Source organism: Xenopus laevis, chromosome 8S (assembly GCF_017654675.1).
Source record: "Xenopus laevis strain J_2021 chromosome 8S, Xenopus_laevis_v10.1, whole genome shotgun sequence".
NCBI classification, from domain to species: domain Eukaryota; kingdom Metazoa; phylum Chordata; class Amphibia; order Anura; family Pipidae; genus Xenopus; species Xenopus laevis.
The window spans coordinates 34,486,676-34,510,527 of record NC_054386.1 but is presented as its reverse complement, the minus strand read 5'-3'; the positions used below and the strand labels follow the sequence as shown (position 1 = coordinate 34,510,527).

Sequence of the window (23,852 nt, the reverse complement as noted above, 5' to 3'; positions counted from 1 at the left end):
GAAGCCCCCCTCCCCATCCCAAAGAAATTCAGAGGCACAGCGATCCCCTCACAAACATCCAGCGACACAATGAACTGCCCCAAAACCTGAGGTAGAGGTTACAACCTGTACTAAACCTACAATACAAATTGGCAACCCCAGGGATTAAGTTTCAGGCCCGTAAAGAGTCAACAGCCGCCACTAGAACCATTACCTTTGCCATGATTGAATTTGCCGCTCACTAATGGGTAATCCGCAGTGGAGCGGTCACATGGTAGGATCACATGACCGTGACGTCATGGTCCTTTCAGAGGATAGGAACTAGCCGCTATCCTGCATTGGGTGCAGGGCAGCGTTATTCGTGCAGGGCCCCTTTAACATGCGCGTGAATGGGGCGGGAGCAAAGAGCTCGGGGATGGACTAGGCGGCCCGTGGCTGAGCATTAGCGGTGTGTGGGCAGGACCTTGGCTGTGCAGACGATTCGCGGTGCGCTCCCAGCCCGGCACAAGATGGATTTCAGTGTAAAGAAGCTGGCGTCGGGTGCAGGAGTTTTTTTCAGCCGGGCGGTGCAGGTAAGGGCTCAGCGAGGCATAGAGGGAGCTTTCTGGGTCCCAACTCCCCTCCTCACTGTAGCATCCTCCTCCTCTCTCAGCTGATGTGCTTATCCTGCTCCATCTTTGCTGCACTTAGTGCTCCGAACCTGCAGCCGTCATGTGCCCTGTGAGTCCCTCGGTACCCGCGCTGCCTCCCCCCATATCTCCTGTTGGTATTCCATCCCCTCATTATCCATCCCCCAAGCTGTATCCCTGCAACTCATTCATTGGCTTATCAGCCCAACCGCACTGTACCCCTGCCCTCCCTATTTCTAGCCCTTCATCTATATTGCTGGCACCTCCCCTGTACCCCCCTTATTAACCATGCCCACCTCCAACATACCCCCCTCATTTACCATTCCCACTTTCCCAATACCCCCTCTTTAACCGCCTGAATCCCATCATTAACCTCCCCTATACCCCCCTCATTAACCATGCCCACCTCCCCTATACCCCCTCATTAACAGGGTCGGATTTACATAGTGGGCGCCCCTAGGCCCACTGCCTTTTGTCGCCCCTCTCCCCTCCAGGGGAGCAGGAGCAATGGGGATTGGTGCATGGGAAATTTAAAAAATTATTGTATCTCCAGCGCATCCCCAGTGTTTTTGAACTGAATGTGTGTGTGGTTGGGCAGCATGCAGCCCCCCTAAAATCCTGCCGCTCTAGCCCGGGCCTAGGTGGCCTTTCCACAAATCCGGGCCTGCTCATTAGCCATGCCCACCTCCCCCATACCCCCTCATTAACCATGCCCACCTCCCCTATACCCCCTCATTAACCATGCCCACCTCCCCTATACCCCCTCATTAACCATGCCCACCTCCCATATACCCCCTTCATTTATCATGCCCATCTCCCCTATACCCCCTTCATTAACCATGCCCACCTTCCCTATACTCCCTCATTAACAATGCCCACCTCCCTGAACCCCCTCATTAACCTCCCCTATACCCCCTCATTAACCATGCCCACCTCCCCTATACCCCCTCATTAACCATGCCCACCTCCCCTATACCCCCTCATTAACCATGCCCACCTCCCCCATACCCCCTCATTAACCATGCCCACCTCCCCCATACCCCCTCATTAGCCATGCCCACCTCCCCTATACCCCCTCATTAACCATGCCCACCTCCCATATACCCCCTTCATTTATCATGCCCATCTCCCCTATACCCCCTTCATTAACCATGCCCACCTTCCCTATACTCCCTCATTAACAATGCCCACCTCCCCTGAACCCCCTCATTAACCTCCCCTATACCCCCTCATTAACCATGCCCACCTTCCCTCTACCCCCTCATTGACCATGCCCTCCTCCCTTATACCCTCCTTAATTAACCATGCCCAACCAAACAGATTAGACCCATGCCCACCTCAGTGTAACCTTGCCTACTCTAGCTAAACCCACTTTCCAGGGATGTAGAGCAGACCCCACACCTGCTGGGGGGAGTGACCAGTGAAGCCTAAAATAAGCTAAAATGTATATATAACTATACAGTAAAACTATTGTTTCTGATTTTACTGTGGGACCCAGTGATTTCAAGCAGTGCTTCACCATTATTACCAGTGCATTGTATAGAAATTTATACTGGTGTGGGACCTGTTATCCAGAATGCTCTGGGGGCCTGGGGTTTTCCAGATAAGGGATCTTTCCAAAATTTTGAACTTCATACCTTAAAGCTGGCCATAGAAGTGCAGATTTACCTGCTATATTGGACGAATGATTTGTCGTCCCAATCTCTCAACCAGCCACTAACCATTCCGATCAAATAAAGTAAAAGAACAGATCAGCCGTTGTTTTGCCCCCACAGAAATCGTACGAAAGTTTATGTCCGACAAAGCTGGGGACAGTCTGCCACTGAAAATTGTCCGATTGGCAATTCATGCAGAGATATTATCGGCAGCCGACACAAATCTTTTAACCTGGACGACCGTCCAAATGACCGAAAAATGTCGGGACTCTCCACACACGGTCCGAAGATCATACGAATCGATGATTTGTACGATCGGATCTTAGTGTCTATGGCCAGCTTAAGTCTCTACTAGAAGATCATGTAAACATTAAATAAACCCAATAGGCTGGTTTTGCTTCCAATAAGGATTAATTATATTTTAGTATGGATCAAGAACAAGCTAATTCATTTTTAATTCAAACTTTGGATTATTTGATTATAATGGAGTCTATGGGAGAAGAGAAGGCCTTTCTGTAATTTGGAGCATTCTGCATAACGGATCCCTTACCTGTATAAGTCATATTTTTTTTAGTGCTACTGGTCCTTTGCTATAGACCTGTACTGTGTAGGGCTGCAGAGAAACGAGTGCAACATGGGGCATGAATTTCTGTTTAGTCTGTGCCAGCTCCTCTTTACCCTGTGGAATAACAACTCCCCGCGCCCCTTGCACTCAACTAAAACTGAAAAGTCAAAGGGTCACTGGGCCTAGACTAATTAGCCCACCAGTAGCCTCAATCCTGTTAATGCCTGCCCTTAACCCCGCCCCCTGTTATAGCTACAACTCGCAGCATCCCCTGCCCGCCGCCACACTCCCTCCCTAGGCTCACTATTAATCTGTCCTACCCAGATAGCTCTTGCTCAGTCTAGTGGTGTAGATATCAGGGCTGTGACTGCACTGGCACTGAATGAGTTAACAGTGGCAGACTTACAGGAAATGAAAGGGTTACACTGACTGCCGCACCTGGTGTGACACTTAGTGAGATGCACCCGCAGGTAGTAAACACCTACTGACTTACCCCCTGTGGGTATTGTCACTCTGTCTCCAGGGTTTTTATTGTTGCCCCTGGTGACAGTAAAGTTAGTTACCAGTGCTGCTTCCAAGCAACTGGTTCACTTAGGCCTTCCCATCCTCCCATTCCTGTGCCAGTGAAGCTTACAATCTAAAAGCCCTGTCCCTTATTCTACTGCAGCTCCGCAGCCTCGGTTCTTTAGTGCAAGAGTGCAAGCTTCTGTGTCAATAGAGTGTAGGATTCAATGTCTCAGTTCAATCACAAATACTTCAGTCCAATGAAGCAAATTAATCCAAATAAAGTGGTGGTGATGAACTTCAATAATACGCAGTGGGTTGCTGCAAAAAGGTGCTGTTTATTTAAACACTACATGTTTCGAGCGTAGCTCTTTATCAAGTGAACAAGCTTCTGTGTGTTGTGACGGCAGCTGGTGAGACATGACTCATGCCCTGCGGTGCTGGGTGCAATACTTGGCTAGTGTGCCTTTATGTGAGGGGTCACACGGCTGGGCTTGTGCAATAAGTCAGGCGACTGTGGGCTGGGCAGTGTCCGGCTTCTCTGTGTTCTCCGGAGTTTATGGGAATAATTGCTCTGCTCGGTCATGCGTGTAGCCTGTGTCGCTACTGTCAGTGTAGCCTGAAGGCTTGGGGAATTTAAAGGGCAAATATACCCTTATACATTGCAGTTGGATGTGAATATGTGGCTACACCACAACTCCCAGAATTCTTCAACAAAAAAACCATAGTTAATACATTCTGGGAGTTGTAGTCCAGCAACATCTACAGTTTCCGCCTCTTTCCCTCCTCCTGCTTTATGGCTGCCAGACGAGGAGTGCAATTCTTTGGTGCTATGTTCAGCCTGGGGATGGGGGATAAAGGGTTTCTGTAATGAGCTGTTCTTGCTCATCTGTGCTGCATGTGCTCTCAGGCAGACTTGCTTCAATGAAAACACATGGAGTGGAGCTGCCGTCGCTCTGTTTCTATCCATCTGCCGACTCCCTGTACCTGCTGGGTCTGGCCCATCCCCAGCCTGCACCCACACAAAAACTCCAAACACCCCACCAAGGAATCCCCTGCGGGCCCCAAGTGCACCCCATGGCAGCTACAGCAGTTGGGATCTTGTTCTTGCAGCTGGTGGCAGGGTGATGAATATAGTGAATAAAGTACCCCCTTTTGTAAATATAGGGATATTATAAGTTACCAAGGAGTTTCATGACCATATAAAAACACAAGGCCGAGTGTTTTTATACAGGTCATGGAACTCCGAGGTAACTTCTAATATCCTCATATTTTACAACTGGGGGTACTTTATTTATTATAATACACAAATTTCAACGAGTCATGTGACAGAAATGACATCAGAACTCTCCGTTTATAACTGATGACATCAGAACTCACCGTTTATAACGATATAATTTACAGGATATTTATGGCTTTTGTGTATTATAATGAATTGCTGGTTACTAGTGCTATATACAAATCTACTTATGGTTATAACACCTTGACTGGGTGAGCGTGGAAACATTTGCTCTGGCAGATGGGGCCCCGGGGCAGGGTAATTTTCTTCTACAGTACATGTTCCATTTAGTCCTGCAATTTCCGCTGATTCACTATTAGACCCTTCTGCCGGCTGTCAGGGGATGCTGGGAATTGCAGTAACAATAAACGCTCAAGGGCCTAAATAATAGGCTACAAAGGGGGGCCAGTGGGCTACTGTATGTTGCAAAGTCAGCCCCATGACAGTAAGCAGAGAAGAAATTAGGAGCAGGGGAGACTATCTTTCCTGTAAAGGGAAAGTAAAGCCTGACTTTGTCTCATTGATTCCTTACAAGAGAAGCCACTGTCTGATCCATAGGAATTCCCACAGGGTCTTAGGGATACACAGCCCTCCCCCTATATCCTCCAAGAGATGAACCCCAACCCTTAATGTAATGTGACTTCAAGTGCTCAAGTCCGAAGGCTCGTATATTGCCCACAATGCCGTGTTTGTTGCCAGAATTCCAGGCTGATGGTGACACGCCCACTTTGGCAGGTGCAGGGGTGTAACTACAGAGGAAGCAGATACTGCGTGTATAGGGGGCCCCATGAGTTCCTAATTAATGAGCAATTTCAATATATATCGGTAAAATAGGGGACCCTAAAATTAATTTAGTAGCATTTAGTTATGCCACTGGCAGGGTTGTTTAAGTTTGGCGGTGAAGGCTGGTTATAGTCTGCACGGTTGAAACTGGCCCTACCAAATGTGGGCGTGTAGGCCTTGGCACCCCTGCAACCATGCCTCCTGTACATTGCAATTGCAAGCAGTTCTGCACCGGCGCATTGCCACTACGCACAAGTTGTGGAGAGTGTGCATGGGCACAAGTACATCAGTTGAGTTTAACCATTTCAGTATTGTGTTTGGTGCCTGCTGAGGAATCCTTGGCATTGTGATCCTACAGCAGCTACCAGGGGGTGAAGCCGCACATAATGGCACCATGGTTGGGGGTCAGAAAGCATTTCATACATGGCAAGCAGCTCAGTGCGAATGTGTTAAACAAGCCTAAGGCCACACAGTAACAATGAACTGGTGATGATCGAGCAGCCAATCGGGTTGAACAGTTCTGAACCTCTGATCAAATATGGCCACCTTACTTTATTTGTCTAGCCAGCCATAACACCCTACCAGCCACCATCCACATTTGTCTACTGCCCCAAGCTCAGAGAACCAGCTGGTGCTATAGAACTGATGATGATGATGACTGTGCTCATTCTAAGACATGCTGATCATGTGAACTATTCATTGCGACTTCGAGCAACAGGAGGCATTGTGAGGCTTTCCCCGAAGCTTGAGCTGCTCATTGCACTTTGCTGGGAGGAAACCTTAACACCAATGAATAATAAACACTGGTTCCCACGGGGCGCTCAGGAGCAGCAGCCTCCATTTGTGTGCTTTGAGAGCAGCTCTGCGTTGCATTATTAATCAGTATGGCAGCAGGGAAGCGGCTTTGTGTTTCTGAGAGGTGCAGGGGGATCTCTGGGCTTCCCATGGACACCTGCATACACATTTGGTATGGACATATCAGAAGATCCTTGGCTCCCCCACTTTTAAATAAGACTGTCCAGTTTATATTCTCCCAAGTGAGAGAGGTTTGTGAGATAAAAGTGCTTTTCCTCCCCCAATTATGTATGTTCCAAATATTTGTATCTGTTGGGATCAGGGTGGTGGGATACCGCCTGATGAAAACTTGTTTCCACCTGAGGGTGCTATGAAATTAAATGGGTGGTTTATTCCAGTTCACACAGGAGAATCTGGGCCAGGCAGAGAAGACTGAGCTGGATGCACATTTTGAGAACCTCTTGACCAGGGCCGACAACACCAAGAACTGGACTGAGAAGATCCTACATCAGACAGAGGTGCTTCTGCAGCCCAGTCCCAGTAAGTAGACATGTCAGGCTTGTGAGAGAGAAGCCCTTCTAACGTAATCCTAGTAAGCACTCGTGCTACCTTTTTTTGAGGAAACACCTTCTGTAGCATATTCCTAGTAGGTGTCCCTGCCAAGCCTAATCCTAGATGGTACTTGTGTGTCACGTACGGCTCCCTAAATTCAGAACAAGTGCTAAGCTCCCTGGTCACGACTCAATTTTCCGCCTGTAGTCAGGCAGGCAAGGGTTCAGGATAGTCAGGCAGGCAAGGATCAAAACTGGAATCAAACAACACAAAAATCGCACCCAGGATACTAACAAGTTAGACCTAACACCGGCAATGATCACAAGCCCAAAGCCCCTTTAAATACTTAGAATTTTGCCCCATGGGTGTCACGCACGGAGTGTAAAACCCGGAAGTGAGAGCCGCATGCACCCTAGGAACACCAGCACTACAAGGAAGAAGCACCACACGGTGGGCGTCCATGCCGGCCCACTAGACCAACAGGGTATGTTACATTGTTCTAGGCTTGTGCAACAGAGACAGGTACTTGCATCCTAATTCTAGATTTTACTTGTGCTAGGCTTGTGACATTGAGACAGGTAATTCTGCAGCCTAATTATAAATGGTACTTGTGCTAGCCTTGTGCAATAGAGACGGTTAATTTTGCAGCCTAATTTTAGATGTAACTTGTGCTAGGCTTGTGCAACAGAGAGAGGTCCTTCTGCAGCCTAATCCTAGAAGGTACTTGTGCTAGGCTTGTGCAACATAGTTCCTTCTGCAGCCTAATTCTAGTAGGTACTTGTTTTAGGCTTATGCAACAGAGAGAGAGAGGCCCTTCTGCAGCCTAATCCTAGAAGGTACTTGTGCTAGGCTTGTGCAACATAGTTCCTTCTGCAGCCTAGTTCTAGAAGTAACTTGTGCTAGGCTTGTGCAATAGAGACAGGTCCTTCTGCAGCCTAATTCTAGTAGGTACTTGTGCTAGGCTTGTACAAGAGAGAGGTCCTTCTGCAGCCTAATTCTAGTAGGTACTTGTGCTAGGCTTGTACAATAGAGACAGGTCCTCCTGCAGCCTAATTTTAGTAGGTACTTGTGCTAGGCTTGTGCAACAGAGACAGGTCCTTCTGCAGCCTAATCCTAGATGGTCCTTGTGCTAGGCTTATGCAACAGAGACAGGTCCTTCTGTAACCTAATTCTAGAAGTAACTTGTGCTAAGCATGTGCAATTGAGGTCCTACTGTAGCCCACTCCTACATGTGATGGCCCAAGGCAGATCCACTGGAATCTTCCTCCTCAGGTGCCTACAGCTATAGACATCCACTGACCTCCAATACAAGAATCAATTTGGGAGCTTTGGACTCCCATCTGAGGCACCAAGACATCAGACATTGCATTTGTTTAACAAGCCCTGGAGAGCCATTTATTCCTAGTAATAAAAGTAAATAATGCAGTTGGCACAACTCTTTGCTATGAATTAGAAATGAGTTTGAGAATGGATGGTTACATTACAGAGTCTAGTGAATCCTCCATGTGCTTCTGCTTTACCTCTTTGTCTTCCCTCCTATGCCACACTGATACCATGCTGCTGCTTGCAGGTGCTCGAGTAGAAGAGTTCTTGTATGAAAAGCTAGACCGGAAGGCACCTTCTCGGGTCACCACTGCAGAACTCTTGGGTCAGTACATGACTGAAGCAGCCAATGACTTTGGATCAAGTACACCTTATGGTGAGTGAATTCAGTAAATTATGGGCTAATAACACATGACTGTGAAAAGTTTTTTATCTGTATGACTAGGATTTTGCTTTGTTCTTTTATGTTACCATCTCTGTGAATAGGATTCTTCTTAAGTCTTCCATCTTTAGCTGCATGACTAGGCTTCTGCTGAGGTCTTCCATTGTGGCATCTTTATGACCAGGGCTATATATGTATACATTGTAAAATCTAGTTGCCCTATACCACACCAGAGGTACTTGCCTAGGGCAAAACCATTTTGGCAAAGGGAGGGGTGTGCAATGGTACAAAATATTTGTTGCAGATTGTGGCCACGAAGATAGAAAACCAGAACACTTATATACGGCTCTCTGTCTGGTGCTGTACTATAATTCCCAAACCTCCCTAGTGAGGAGCTGTAGTTATGGCTGAGTTAATGGTTCCTTCTGTCTTGAAGAACCTTTATGCTGAATAAGCTTATTTGGAGACTCATTACCCAGAGCTATTACTGTTCCTCCTAAGGGCTGTACAATGTCTATGGATCTCATGTTGTAGCTGATGAGAATTGTTATAACTGGAGCCTGTGGGCACAGCATGTCCCGGCCTTAATTCCATCCTGTGTTCTGCTGCCTTCTAATCTCATTCCCGTGTCATTGCCAATCAGTTCCTGCCCCGCAGCCACATGAATTGCTCCTCTCTCTTCATTTCCAGGACAAACTCTCATGAAAGTCGGAGAGACCCAGAAACATTTAGGGACCGCAGAGCGAGACTTCATCCACTCGTCCGCTATCAATTTCCTCACTCCGCTGCGGAACTTCCTGGAGGGAGACTGGAAAACCATTTCTGTAAGATGCCCATTCTATTTGGGGGAATGTCGAAAATGGATGCAGCCATTGAAATTAGGGTGCAAGGCAGGATTAGAATAGAGGGTTTCAGTTTCCATCTCGGCAGCCTGAGCGATCACAGGTGCTCATCTGGTGGTGGAGGAAATGCATAGTGTGCCATGAATTGTCCAGTTGGCCTCCTGTTGTGTTATAATTCCACTGAGCTGGGCATACATGGTGTATCAGAGGTGGGCAGGTTAGCTGTAAGTATATAAATAGCAGTGGTGTGACTGCCCAGGTTGGGTTCGGGCTGAAACAAGGCAGGTTTTGGTTGTCGGGACACATAACACCACTTTTCTGGGCGAGAACTCCCATATATACCATATAGGAGCTGTAACATGCAGACTGAATGGGGGGCCAACCAGTAAGCATTTTATATTGGCCAATCGGCATGCTCTAATGTGCAACACTTGCTGCTACTCTGCAGAAGGAGAGAAGAATCCTACAGAACCGTCGCCTAGATCTGGACGCCTGCAAAGCACGACTGAAGAAAGCCAAGGCAGCAGAGGCCAAAGCAACGGTACTGTATCTATTCCTCGTGACACTTTTATTGGGGGCGTGTTTGGGGGTGTGCACATTCTCCATCTCCCCCTTGTAATTAAAGTAACTAGCAAAAGTAACTATTCGTGTTTACCCATTGATGTCTACTGTTCATTCCTCTAACTATTGCTGAACTGCAATTCCCAGCACCCCATGCCAGTGGCTGGTCCGATGCCGTGTAGTTCAGCAACAGCTTGGAGTGCCTATATCCCTGCTTTTCCTCTTCCCTTTGCATTCGTCATAGTAACCCATTCAGGGTGTCCTTGTCATTACTCACCGTGGTATTGTGGGAGTAGGCGACTAAGTGCAGAGGAAGATTAAAGGGCTAATGGCGCAGATGGGTTAATCTCCTATACAGCAGCACAGAGCCATCTATACCCTTCGGCCTTCCCATTCACGGTTATAGGTGGCTGAGCGCTGCGTCTGCTTGTGGGCTAGGCCCTACCCTCTCCCTCTTTGCATTGTGGGGCTGTGTGTGGGCTGCTGTGCCTTCCTTCTGTTTTTTTTTGTTTTGTTTTTCTGTTTTACCCTCACTAACCGTCTTGTATTTTTTGTTATTTTTTTCTTGTAATTGGCTCAGTTGGAGGGGGATGTGAGTATTAGTCGCTGACGTGAAGTTTCCCTTCCATTTTTTTTCCTTTCTTTTACTTTTCCGCTACCCCTAAACAAACGCTGTTCGGGTCCAGGAGTGCCGTGCATGTGGTGTAGGCGATGTTAAATTTAATTTGCCATTGCCCCTTAATTCCAGTCTGAATGACTCCCACTGCTGGCATCATACCCAATTGGCCAACCCCCCTCCCTATAACAAGGTGTCCTGGAGTAGCCCTCGCAATATGACAGAAGGGGAATTAAATAAAATAAATGCAGGTTAATGCATGCACAATCATCTTGTTGCCTGTCCCTTAAACATGGAAGGGTTGAGGGGGGGGGGACCCTGACTGATTATGGGGGTTGTGTCTGTTTGATGTTTTCTTTATTGTTGTTATAACTGTACCTTGTGCTCCGTATGTTGCTGCACTGTGCTTTAATAACCTGCATACCTATCAAATGCTCCATATTCCTCCTGGCGCCCCCCCCCCCAGCATGTGCCGTATAGAGCCGTGAGTGTGAGTCTGGTGCTTTTAAAGTACAAATATACCCTATTTTCCATTAAAAGGAAACAGCAACCCTTGCTCTGCCTGGAACTGACCAGAGAAACATCACATGACTTCCCTGCTCACTAACTTCATTTTCTGACATTACATCTTATTGTGAAATTAGCCGTTTTCACACCGCTGATCTAATAAATCAGGAAACAGCAGCATCACTTGCTGTTCGTTTTTGGCCAACCAGCGACAGTCAGCTGAAAATGAATTTCACAAGAAGAAGATATGTCTAGTGATGTTGCTGTGTTCATAAAACAATGTTAGTGAGCAGACGAGAGTCATGTCAAAAGTCTCTGGTCAGTTCTGAGCAGTGCAGATTCTCAAGATTTTCCGTCTTCTCATGAAATTTATTTTCTACTGACTGTGGCCAGTTGGCCAAAATGCACAAACATAAGGTGCAATCTGAGCTTTTAAATAAAAAGTGTTGAGGGTTTTCATTTCCTTAAATCTTTAGGGAGCTGCCATGTTGTTTAGCAGAGATACTGGGGCCCTGTACATAGAGCTTACAATCTAAAAGAAGAAGGGGTGTAGGGGCCCGTCTGTCTGCCCCCGCCCCCCAGACCTTTCATTTGCTAGAACCCTACAGCAGTTCTGCCTGCCTCTCTGCTACACTGAACCTGGGAACTGGGTATATTTTTCCTTTAATGTCTCTGTGGTGTTGTGCCCTCCTTGGGTGAGTTGGGTGCTGTTCTGTGCCCAGAGGGTGTCCCACCCGCCCCTCCTGCCTGCGGCTGTTTGTGTGCTGTGCCGACCCGCTCCCCATTTGTGGTTCTGTTTGTGCTGCTGTTTGAATCTGCCGTTCATGGTCCCCCCGCATGACATGAGCTCTGTTCCCCCGCAGGCTTTGCCTGATTTTCAGGAGACCCGGCCTCGTAATTACATACTGTCGGCCAGTGCATCAGCGGTAAGATCACTCCCCTCCCCCGGCCCCCAATAGACCCCACCGTTACAGATATATATATATATATATATGTATAGAGAGAGTCCGCACATAGACAGAACATTCTAATGCCATTGAGTGCCATATTCCTCACACTGGCATTGACCAAATGTGTGCAGCACATATAATAGAATAATATAGCACTGACACAGAAATGGTTTATACTTGGCAACAAAGATTCCTTCATGATTAGATTGTTCTCCCCCACTAACTTCCCATATGGTACAGACATAGTGTGAGACTCTGGCGCTTGCTGGCGGGTTCTGGGGCAGAGAAACCCACTCTAGTTCTCCATCATAACACTCAGGTCCACATAAGTACATGTCACAGTCTTATGAGGCCAGGCAGGGAAGAACTGTTCTCTACTGGCTTCTCTATGCCCCATTCCTGTCCCTCATCTTTGCCCCTGTACCTTCTGTCCTATCCCTCTCCATCTGCCCTATCCATCTGCCCCATCCCTTCCCGTTCTGTCCTATCCATCTCCATCTGCCCTAAACCTTCCCCTGTCTATTCGTCTCTATCTGCCATTGTTCTTTACCTTCCCCGTCACACCTGCTGGACATGCAGTACTGAGGCTCAGGCAGAAGAGGGAACCCCAGAGCAGGGCCATACACATCTCATTATTAGGGGATGAGCTCCTAATTACCCTGCTGCAAACAAGCGATGTAGCTGCCGTTTGGGGACTGGAGTGGGGATTGGACAGAATGTACTTAGTGTTAGGGGGCTTTATGCCTGGGTGGAATGTGAATAAACAGGCCATAACTGATCACCCCCCCATGTTGTACTTGTATGTGAGGCATTACCTGTTGTGTTTTGTTGAGTTGCCTATGACGTGTCTCAGACTCCTCTCTCCTGTTACTCTGTGACTGCAGCTTTGGAGTGACGAGGTAGATAAGGTAAGTGAGGCCACCAATATCATCACACCTTATATACCCCCTCCCTGTAGGGTTACCCTGACGCACTGCATTGTGGGAGTTCTGCCAGCAGCAGCATTGCCGCACTTAGAATTGGGGGAATTGTCTAGGGGGCAGTGGGGGTTGGGGTCCTTTCTCCAAGGAGGTGAGGATAGGCTGGCGGGTATGTGAGGGGCAATACAGCAGCTCAGGTCTGACCACTGCCCGTGTACAGTTCTTTATAAAGGGAGAGGTAACAAAATTGTCCCAGTATCCCTTTGTGTCTCTACAAGTCATTCATAGGATTGTTTGGCTTCTAGGGACAGTGGGCATAGCAACCAAATTTCTAAACAAAACCAGACAAACGCACCACTGTTACAGTGTAGCTTTTGATAACCAGATTAACTTTGCCTTTATTTTCTGGACTGTTAGTCATTCATTGCAGATAGGAGCATCTGTGTTGCCAATGGTGATGTCCATCCAACAAAGGGTAGTGTTCAGCCCACAAGCAGTGGCTCTGTATTGCTTAGCGTTCTTATGGGATTAATTCACTTTGAAAAATTAAAAAGAAGGAAAAGAACTCTTGAATCCCCAACAAAAGACAAGATCTTAATAGTTACACTTGAGGGCTGACAACAGTCAGAAGGTCAGTGCTCAAAATTTATAAGAAAATATAGAAAAGTACCTTGACTGTTACGTCTTAATTAATATCCAGCGATTAATCGAATCCCTAAATTAAATAATAAGCTTAAATAAAGTGCAAAATGTGCCTGGTCAATTAATCAACAAAATAATTTCTACCCAATTCATACATATAAATATAAAGTGCCAATTAGTGCATCGTGTACAATAGGTGTTTAACCAATTATAACTAATCAATTCATGAATAATTCATGATTAGGCCCAAAAAAAAAGTTACGTTTTTTTAAAAATACATCTAGAAAGTGCAATTGATTAGTAAAGTGCTTACAGTTGATTAAATAATTTATAGCAGGACCATAAATTGAATTAAATTACAAAAGTGCTTTGCATTCAAAAATTGCCAGATATTTAAATTAATTAAAAAGATCTGGATAGATTAATAAAAAAAAAATGACCACAATAGAATAAGGGCTAAACAAATGCTACAGTCTTACAGAATAGAGAGAGGATATAAGGAAACAAGAGAAGGTGGAGCTGTCCCAAAGCTAGCTGCCTGTTATTTTCTAAGACTGGGACACCACAAAAGAGGAGGCAGGACAGGGTAACCGAGACTGTGGCCTTGGCATATTAGCTTGCCCTGATCTTGGAGAGACTATGCTAACCCTAATAAGCCACAAATCTATATTTTCTTAGGGATTAATTCACTTGTTCTTTCTTAATGTCCTCCTAATATAATATGTATTAGAGCGTCCCATTGGCTGAATGGTTCCCCTACATGTTAATGAGCCTCATTAGAACCCAAGGATTAAGCTAAAGGTCCAGACAATATATTGACCTACTGTTGGCTCAAATGCCAACAGTTCAGAGGCTTCATATTGAGAGACTTGTTTCAGAGGAAAAACATTGGTTTAACACTGTATGGCACAGCTTGGTCTTTAGTCCCTGTGGTATCTCATGTGCAGGTAGGCAGAAGTTGCCCCCCCCCCCAGGCAGCTGATGTGTCTTCCTGCTCTCCAGTGATCATGTTGTGCTGCTGGCCCTTTAAGACCTGGTTTCACCACCCAGTTTGAATGAGTTTGCTTTAAAAATGTCAGAAGCTAAGAAAACCGTTGTTTAGTATGAGCAAGGCCTCTGTGTAACCTATTCATGCCTTTCTTATGCGTCCCTGCTAATGCACCAGCCATCTCTATCTCGAACCCCTTTCCATGTAAGCACTCCCCTTCACAGAAAAGCACCCAGTACCCTGCTAAACTTTAGCACCCATGTGTTTCTTTGGCTGCATCTGCTACTTCCATTTTTATTGGGTACCCTCCATGTCCAGTGAGGGTGCTGTAAATTTTGGTTAGTGGATAAGTGAGTTCGCTGTCTAATATGTCTCATTCTTCCCATCTGAGAAGTCTTTGATTGGGTTTAGCCCCTGAAGTAGGACAAAACAGGGAGCTGAAGGGATGAATTGGGTCGGTTATTCACCAAAGCCGAGATCGGTCTTTATCCGTCGCTTAGAGCAGTGATCCCCAACCAGTAGCTCGTGAGCAACATGTTGCTCTCGGGTCCTCAAAGCAGGTGCTTATTTTTGAATTCCATGCTTGAAAGCAAGTTTTAATTGCATAAAAACTAAGTATAGTGACGAGTAGAACCTCATGTAGGCTGCCAGTTCGCGTAGGGGCTATCAAATAGCCAATCACTCCCCAACTCTTTATACATTTGAATGTGACTCACGGGTTAAAAAAAAGGTAGGGGACCCCTGGCTTAGAGTGTCGCTGTTGTATCTTCCTTTCCAAAAGCAGCAGGACTGTCGCGCTTTATGGCTGTGGTTAGTGCTCTCTTTATATGAGGGCTTGGATCTGAAGAGATCTTATCTCTGAAACACTCTTTGTGCCTGCGCACCCTTCCATGCCTTGTTAGCATTTAAGCAAAGCTCCCAGGGTTTGGCACTGTGATTGGGCAGTGACAAGAGGGCCTTTGGGTTGGACAGTGCTGTGGTACTGGTTCCAGCGGTTTTGAGTTGGACTTTGCCTTGGTACTGGTGCTGTCATTTGGCTGACAAGGGCTGTGTTCTTTCCTTGCAGGCAGAGCATGAGCTGAGAGTGGCCCAAACAGAGTTCGACCGGCAGGCAGAGGTCACCAGGCTGCTCTTGGAAGCCATCAGCAGCACCCACGTGAGTTCCGCTAGTCGGCACTAAAACTACTACTTATGTTGCTTGGCCTGTTATCTGAACATTCACATCCAATGTTAAAGTTGCATTTTCCTCTTCCAGGTGAACCATCTGCGCTGCCTCCATGAATTTGCAGAGGCCCAGGCCACTTACTTTGCTCAGTCCTACCAGTACATGGTGGATCTGCAGAAACAGCTTGGCAGGTAGGTGGGTGGTTGGCCGGATATGTGGGTTCCTATATTATATGCACAGCCAAGATGCTTTAAATCATTGTTAAATTTGTATCAGCAGTGGAAGAGACATTGTTTGGTGCCAGTTCCCCTTTAACAATTAGGATATGATAATGACCATTTCCTTCCTTTTCTCTATGCTGTCAGTTCTAGGGCTGAATTGTAAGTAGATAGTTGAAGCCACATTTATATCATTACCCCCAGTCTCCCCATGAAAGTGGCTGAGTAACCCTTGTAACATTTAGGTTTCCTGTGGGGAATACAGATCCCGCCTCTCAACCACTTAGCACCTCCACCCCACCCGCCACTCTTCCTGTGCTCCAAGTGGCCAGTTCCAACCCTGGTGAAGCGACTCTGAACCCAGTGGAAGTTGCGCTGCCCGTGAGCGGCACAAGGAAAGCACGAGCGTTGTACGATTATGAAGCAGCCGATAGCACGGAGCTTGCGCTTTCTGCAGACGAGGTGAGCATTAATAACAGTGCCGTGAGGCTCCTGTGTGTGCACAGATGTACAACAGTCCTGGGATAGGGACACAGTCAATTATTGAGCTCTTCATACCATTGTTTCTTTTCTTTCTGCAGCTCATCACAGTTTACAGTCTCCCTGGCATGGACCCCGACTGGCTTGTAGGTGAACGGGGAAACAAGAAGGGCAAAGTTCCGGTCACTTACCTGGAGCTTCTCAGCTAGAGGCCTGTCTAAAGGCCACACTAATCCTTTTAAAAGCCAATAGCCCTACAGGGCTGACTCATTGCCCAGTGTCTGCTACTTCTGATCCTCCTTCATCTGTTCCACTCCACATGACCCCTGTCTCACACCTACTGGCCGACCTCTTCATTGGCCTCTCCACCACAGAAGGTCCTCACTGTTTGACTTCACCCCAAGGTGGGTGCCCAGTACTCCTGATAATTCCATTGAGCTGCTTGTACTTAAGTCCATGGATTCTTACTGTACATAATACTCTCCCTGAAACCCAAAGATGGCTCTGTACAAAGCAAAATGTTTGAACGTTCCCAGATCCCTACTATAAAGAAGTTAAAGGTAGATGTGACTTTAAGGCTTGATTTGCCTGAGCTGTGCAGGGTTTCATCCCAAGGAACCCACACAGCACATGCAGATTTCCATAGATGAAGTTTTTCAAACTACTGAAGCCTATATAGATTTATACATGTAGTTGTACCGACTACTGAAGCCTGTATAGATGTAACAAAACATAATATAGTGGCAACATTTACTTCCCCCTATGTACGAGACCCATTTGCGCGTAGTCTCCGCCCCGTCACATTTCAAACTTTTTGTTGTACAAATAATTTCAGTGGGTTCCCAGAAACCATGATTGTGGGCCACATAACTGTTGCGTTAAACAGATAGGGGTACTGCTGCTGGATACGCTATGACCAATGTGATTTATATATGCCATGCATTGAAACTGAGGCACACAAGGAAGGGGTGTGTTAGATTTGCTACTAGGGGTAAAATGGCGAGTGAGAAAATTAGATTCTGTAGTGGCAGCTTCTTCTTGGGGGGGTGCAACTACAACTCCCAGAATCCGTCATAGCAATTATACACGCAATTCTATAGGGCAGGGATAGGCAAGCTGCAGTGCTGGCAGGGATTCTGGGAGCAATGTAGCTATCCTTTCCTTGCCTTTGTGCTACAGGTTTTGGCTATGCTTCGCCCCCTCACTGACACTTCCTAGGCTTGTGTGTTGCGCTCACCAATGCTTTCCCATCTTTAAGTGTAAGGTTACTTTCTCCTGCTGTGTGTTATTTATTGCCTGTCAGCATTACTGTCTGTGTTTGAATAGCTGTTAATAAACAGAAGTCATTCCTGCCGCAGGGGAGCCTATTTTTTTGCCAGGAAGTAGGCGGTGCAAGTATAAATCATTCCTGAATAAGTAAACAGGTTGGTTTTAATTTTTGTATAAATAATGTTTCCAAAAAAGATACAAGTTGTTTTCAAAAAAAGGGGGCACACGGGCAAGTAAAAAAAAAAAATAACTCACCAGCACAAGTAACCCTCCGGCACCTGCTTATGTACATCAATTCATGGGTGCACAAGCAAAAATGGAGTGACCCACAGGTCCCACACAAATGGCGGTACATACGTTGAACAGTGGGATGGGTTTGTTTCAAGGCAGTCCAGACACTGGCACTGCAGTTGGTACAGGGATCTGGGTACCCTGTGTCTGCACATAATGTAACTGTTCCTGGATGTTTAGAAAGTCTGATCTCCTTTATCTCTGTACGTGGCGCACAAATGCTTGTACCAGCTGGATGAGGGGCTCCTGAGCTTCAGGGACTACTTTAGCAGCCGATGCACCCTTTGGCTGAGGGGAGGGCATAAGGCCGCCGGCAGGAGAGGAGGGGCCACCCCTCCGGAAGTAACGAGACAGACTGGACAGCAGTGTACTCTGTAAAGAAACACACAGACAGCATGAAACAGACATTGGGGTACAATGTAAAGTTATATGTGCCGTACAGAAGTGTCATGTTGTTTCCTTTAAGCAAGTCCTTGTATGCCCAGAACATTCCTTTTCTGTATGTAGAGCTTGTGAGGGGGCTGACATGTGCATCAACAGAGGATTTATTAACAGTGAACCGCAATATGGCAGTTTCGACTCCGGCATAAATGTACAAAGAAATTTGAGTAAACTGTAAATGATAGCAGTTAAGGGACAGGTAATCTATGGCATAAGATGGAGGATGCAAACATGCCACATTTTGCCAACCACTGGAGTAGCATAATAAATGACGCTGCTCACCAGCTCCGAGCTCAGTTCTTGCTTCATACGCTGCTTGTCCCGTGGGTGAACAGATGGGTCCCGAAGGTAGCGCACAGCTTGTGATATCAACAGGTAGAAGCAGTTCTCCATGATGAAGAGCAGCAGAGACCTAGGGAAGAGATAGTTCTAACTTTAGTACAAAAATATTATTTAAACACTATCAGAATAAAAATCTAATCTCCAACAAAGCCTGTCCTATCCTTGTAACCAATCACTTTGCTCTTACTATTGCAGTAACAAACAGCAACCATTCAGATTTTACTATGTGCTACAAGGCTCAGAAAGACTAGAAATCCACTAGCAGGCACTCACTTGTTGTTCTTGCTCTCTCCAGTGTTGTTGGACTCCACCAGAGCTCGACTGAGGGGATGATCTTTCTTTTTATCCATCTGGGGGGGGGGAGAAGAACAAAAGCAATATAAAAGGACTACGTGAACATATAAATACATTAAAGGGGAGCTCTACCCCAAACGGAAAATGACATTCTAAGCATCTTGTAGCAACAGCACTCCACACATACCTCTCCCAGCATGCTCAGCGTAACATTAACAGTGGCCAAAAGGGTTCCAAAGGAGGGGGTAACATCTGCATCAAATGCTGGAGTGGTGAAGCTCAGCGCAAACAGGAGATTATATTGGGCCAGGTCCAGAGGCTGCAGAAACGGAAAAAAGTATAATGAGCTTTAATGTTCCAGTAAGGTCCAGACCAGTCTGTCCATTAATACAAGAGGTACTTACCTGAACTTGCAGGATTTGGCAGAGGTCAGGGGTGAACGCTCGCAGAGTGGCCAGAGTTTTGCCCAGGATTTTTAGAAGGCTGTGCTGAACAGTGCGCAGTTGCCTGAGCTCTAGCGCCTCACTCTCTGCCGTCGGCTGCTTCGATGGTGTCTGTGGAGTCCGCTGCCCACGTGGTGTTGCAGTGGAGGACATTGATTCTCCATTCTTTATCTGAAAGGGGACATGCCACATGAGAGAGGGCTGTGTATACATGGTAGGGGCACATGTTAGGGTGATATGCCCACCTGTAGGTAGTGCTGCAGCATCTTGCGGCTATGCAGGAGAGAAGTGCAGGCCTGGCACAGGTAACAGAGATTCACCTGTAGGATAAGAACAGGGCACAGTTACAGTACAAAGCCAAACCATATGGAATGTGCTGGTGTGGACGTAGTCCCTGGGAGTTCCAATAGAACCTATTTTACCTGAACGTCCTTAATCAGCTGTGGAAGGTGGAAATGCCATTCTTTGGTGAAGTTGGAAAGCTGCAGCAGGAATCCCACCGTATGATCTGCCTCTTCCAAACAGGACAGGCTCTGCACAGTGCGCACGGCACTCAGACACTGGGGAGTGAGGACACAGGGTAACACTGCAGCACGTGAGCACAAGCCATAAATATACAAAGTTCTGTTCAGCATTGGTACCTGCAGAATCCTTTCCTGATGAACTCCCACAAAGTCCAACGCCTCGCTCAGAAAATTGTACCTCAAGGTCTTCAGCAGGCGCTCCATGAGTGACACAGTGAGTCGATAGACACCGGGCCAGGAGGGGGCATCCAGGGATTTACGGAGCGACACTGCTGGCTGGACCTAAGCCAAGAAAAGATGACTGACTGCTGAACTCATTGATTGGCTGGATAATTACTGGATAGCAGAGAGGTGCAATGCACTGCTCCCAGCCGGGAACAAATGGGCTCCCTATATTAGTAATGGTTTGTCTGTGATGTGCAGCATTGGACACAGGAGGTGCCCTCCGAGGCAGGACACTTGGTACACCAATTAATGGATAAATACATTTCCACCAAAGCCACTACATTTAGAGAAAGGTGAGCCCAGCCCCAAAAATGTTTAAAGCAGAACTAAAGCCTAACTAAAGTAGTAGCTAGAAATGTTGTACATTATGTTTTGGGCCTCTGTACCAACCCAAGGCAACCACAGTCATTTAGCAGGGAAGATCTGTGTCTGCAAATATGCCCCAGTAGCTCCCCATCTTCTTTTCTGCTGATTCACTGCACATGCTCTGTGCTGCTGTCACTTACTGAGCTTAGGGACCCACTTACAATATACGGTACCCATAGAATATAAGTGTATATAATATAAGGCTGATTAATAATTAATACAGATAATTACTACATGGCAGCACAGAAACCAGTGCAACTAGCATCAGAATTTAATAATCAGCCCTGTAGCATCAGCTTATATTACTGACAAACCTTATTTTCTGCTTGATAATTTGTGACAACCCCTAATCTTATTTTCTCAACAGCTGCTCAGAGCCCACTGAGCATGCGAGTGTCACATGACACTTCCAAGATGGCCCCCCTGTGACAAGTTTGAAGTCCTGGATCATTGCTGCTATTGAGAAGCTGAAACTTTGGGCTGAAGCTTTAGTTCATTATATAAAATATGGCATTTTTAGGGTTTACCAATGAATAGGCCCAGAACTTTATCAAGGCTACTTATGCATTATGACTTTGCTCCAGCTAAGGGGGTCCATTACTAAAGGTTAGACCATATGGTCTAGAGTGAGACAGGAGTATTATTTGAAAGACCTCAACGTTTGGCAGGGGCATTGACAGTCACCAGCATAAAGACACAGACCAAAGAAAGAAAAACTCACCGAGCCGGCCCCATTGGAACTTAGCTGGTAGACACTAAGGAGAGGCAAACACACAGTCTGAGTGATCCCAGCACCTGCCATGGCAGCTGCTCCCTGCAAATCACCAAACACAGATGTTACGTGGTTGTCTCACTCAGGATACTCTATAGTCCATGAACAATAGGGCAGCTAACAATAATAAATGCAGATATGGTGAAAGACTTGCTCTCAGTTCAAGGAAGGCAATAAGAGCCATCGTAGAGAGGGTTTATATTTAAGCACCACACTTTTTCAATTAGTTTATATTTGTGGCCATTTTTCTTCTGAGTCTCCGAAGCAGCTAGTGGTGGTGGTGGGGGTCTAACTCTAAACTGTTCTAAATTGATAAATGTATTATTTTTGGCCCTGCTGAGTAGAATCCCTAAGTTTCATCAATGGCAGCTGTTAGAATGGATACATTTAGTTGATTCCACAGATATGTGACAACTAATGTAGCAAATTGTAACAGTTCAGAATAAAAAGTCAAAAATAAAACATGGAAAACAACTGGGGGGGGGGGGAAAAGTCTATATTTCTGGTAAACAATATGAAAACATAAACTGAAAGTGTTTGGAAAATTAACAACCCCTTTAAGGCCCTGTATAACGAACTCCTCTTTATCTGTAAACTTGAGGCACAGAAAGCAACTGAGGAACAGGAGGGGTTCATACATAAAAAAAGCTTATTAGGTCTCTCCTGATTACAAATTATAACAGGATGATTTGGTTTTATTTCATTTAATAAATGGGCAGATAATGGAACAAGGAATTGGAGAAAATGTTCTGACCTGGTGGGTTTTTGCGAGTGTGAAGAGGAAGTGGAGAATGGCTTCACAGAAGTGGAGATTCTGCTTGATGCGCAGGCTGACCTCCAGGGCACTGAAGAGAATGGGCAGAACCGGAAGCTTCCTGAGCACTTGCTGCCACTGGTCTCCCTCTTCGTCCGCCTCACACAGCTCCTTGGCCAGATGCAGGCCCAGCACACACACCTTTAGAATGTAAAGCAAAATAGAATGCAATTTAGTCAGGCTCCAATAATGCAGGATTATGCGTATATGTTCTTGTTAGAACCACTCACTCCATCACGCTGATCCTTCTGCCGGATTCTGCCCGTGTCCTCGGTCTCCATGCTGTCCTTGTCCTCGGAGGTATCACTGGCGGGGACTTCATGACGTGTATGATCCACAAGAGAAACCACTTCTTCCTGCAGGGTCTCACACACATTGAGCAGCAACTGGGAGTACTGGGGGATCTCACTGGCTGTGTATCCATGACAAAGAGCAGAACCAGATAGATTAACCAAACCAATCATAAACTAAAACCCGCAGCATTTAAAAAGTACACCGGTACCATGTAATTGCTGGTTGGTTGCTATGGAGTTAACTAGGGCATGGAATAGTTACCCTTTTTATTATAAAATGCCAAGTTGTTAGAACCCATCACAGTCTGGTAATTAAACTACAATCCCTCTTACCTTTCATTGGCTTCATTTCTAGCACAGAGATGAGGGCAGAGAAGATTTGGGCTTTGGTCTTTTCCACCAGCTGCTGATCTCTCTGCAACACGCCCTCCAGAATCTGTGTCAGAGAGTTGAGAATGTCCTCGGGGGCTGCTAGGTCACTGACGAAAAGCAAGCAGAGAAGTGGTTATCAGTCGGGCTTCACTAAAGAGATGTATGCGTTGAAAGATCCACTTGTACAGAGGACAGACAGTGACTGGATCATAATGGGGCCCAGGTTGCTGTCAGGAGAAGAGTGTATAAGTGAGGTAGGCCATCAGGAGCGCCCATACATTTATCAATAAGCTACCAACTTGTTCTGGAGGGGTCGGCAAGTTCTATCAGCCCATGTATGGCCACCTTTAAAGGAATAGTTCAGTGTGAAAATAAAATCTGGGTAAATAGAAAAAATAAAAAATGTTTCTATTATAGTTAGTTAGCTAAAAATGTAAGCTACAAAGGCCGGAGTGAGTGGATGTGTAACATAATAGCCAGAACACTACTTCCTGCTTTGCAGCTCTCTTGGTTTCCACTGATTGGTTACCAGGAAGTAACCAATCAGTGACTTTAGGGAGGGACACAAGGGTCATAACGGTTTGCTTTTTTTTTCCCCAATAATTTTTTTGCCTTTAATTACATGTAACAACAAAATTAAACAATTGTCAAGTACAAGTCAAATAATAGAAGTTAAGAATAAGACATTGCAGGTTCAAATCTTATCAAGTTAGCCATCAGAACTTTTCTAGTATACCTCTATTTCCTGGAAATTTATTTATTGGTTTGCGTAAACTAGGCAGTATGCAGAAATAACTGGAATCCTTATTGTAACATGGAATGACTTGTTAGCTTTCTATTGAGGTAGTGACTACTGGGGGGTTGCACTGTATTTGATTGTAGATTTTCCATATTCATAAGGGGTTGTTCCGCTTCCAGGACAGGTCAATAATTCAGTTTCTTACCACATGGTTTGGTGAAAGATTTGTATGGCTAGTTTTCTAGTTGGTGGTAGAGTTTATATAGGTTAGCCAGCTATCAAAAAATGTTTGTGTTTTTTAAAGTTTAGTGTTAGTTAAAAGTTTAACGATT

At 46.0% G+C, this 23,852-nt stretch overlaps 2 protein-coding genes across 9 annotated transcripts in view; one reads left to right on the top strand and one right to left on the bottom strand.

The window, feature by feature from the left end:
• The first annotated feature begins 316 nt into the window (after positions 1-316).
• Positions 317-17,692, top strand: sh3glb2.S (SH3 domain containing GRB2 like, endophilin B2 S homeolog). Of its 8 annotated transcripts, XM_018232021.2 has the most exons (13): positions 317-551; positions 6,588-6,729; positions 8,312-8,440; positions 9,137-9,270; positions 9,737-9,829; positions 10,430-10,441; positions 11,836-11,898; positions 12,807-12,830; positions 15,539-15,628; positions 15,728-15,828; positions 16,003-16,017; positions 16,101-16,317; positions 16,437-17,692. In XM_018232021.2, exons 1-13 carry the CDS (start codon positions 489-491, stop codon positions 16,542-16,544), a joined length of 1,191 nt encoding a protein of 396 aa, XP_018087510.1. In that variant the 5' UTR covers positions 317-488; the 3' UTR covers positions 16,545-17,692.
• Positions 17,693-17,748: 56 nt separating this feature from the next.
• The window catches only part of nup188.S (nucleoporin 188kDa S homeolog), a 29,557-nt gene continuing 23,453 nt past the window's right edge, over positions 17,749-23,852 (bottom strand). The window contains exons 33-44 of the mRNA XM_018232710.2: positions 22,743-22,888; positions 22,347-22,528; positions 22,057-22,257; positions 21,252-21,344; positions 20,057-20,221; positions 19,838-19,975; positions 19,661-19,735; positions 19,377-19,586; positions 19,160-19,291; positions 18,952-19,028; positions 18,619-18,748; positions 17,749-18,267 (exon numbers count right to left, since the gene is read on the bottom strand). Coding sequence (XP_018088199.1) covers positions 18,091-18,267; positions 18,619-18,748; positions 18,952-19,028; positions 19,160-19,291; positions 19,377-19,586; positions 19,661-19,735; positions 19,838-19,975; positions 20,057-20,221; positions 21,252-21,344; positions 22,057-22,257; positions 22,347-22,528; positions 22,743-22,888 — 1,726 coding nt within the window. The 3' untranslated portion in view covers positions 17,749-18,090. The remainder of the gene's footprint in view (positions 18,268-18,618; positions 18,749-18,951; positions 19,029-19,159; positions 19,292-19,376; positions 19,587-19,660; positions 19,736-19,837; positions 19,976-20,056; positions 20,222-21,251; positions 21,345-22,056; positions 22,258-22,346; positions 22,529-22,742; positions 22,889-23,852) is intronic.

Coding starts and splice junctions, on each gene's coding strand:
- sh3glb2.S (XM_018232021.2), top strand. CDS start 489: ATGGATTTCAGTGTAAAGAAGCTGGCGTCGGGTGCAGGAGTTTTTTTC. Junction 8,441..9,136: donor TGGATCAAGTACACCTTATG/GTGAGTGAATTC, acceptor CTTCATTTCCAG/GACAAACTCTCATGAAAGTC. Junction 12,831..15,538: donor GGAGTGACGAGGTAGATAAG/GTAAGTGAGGCC, acceptor CTTTCCTTGCAG/GCAGAGCATGAGCTGAGAGT.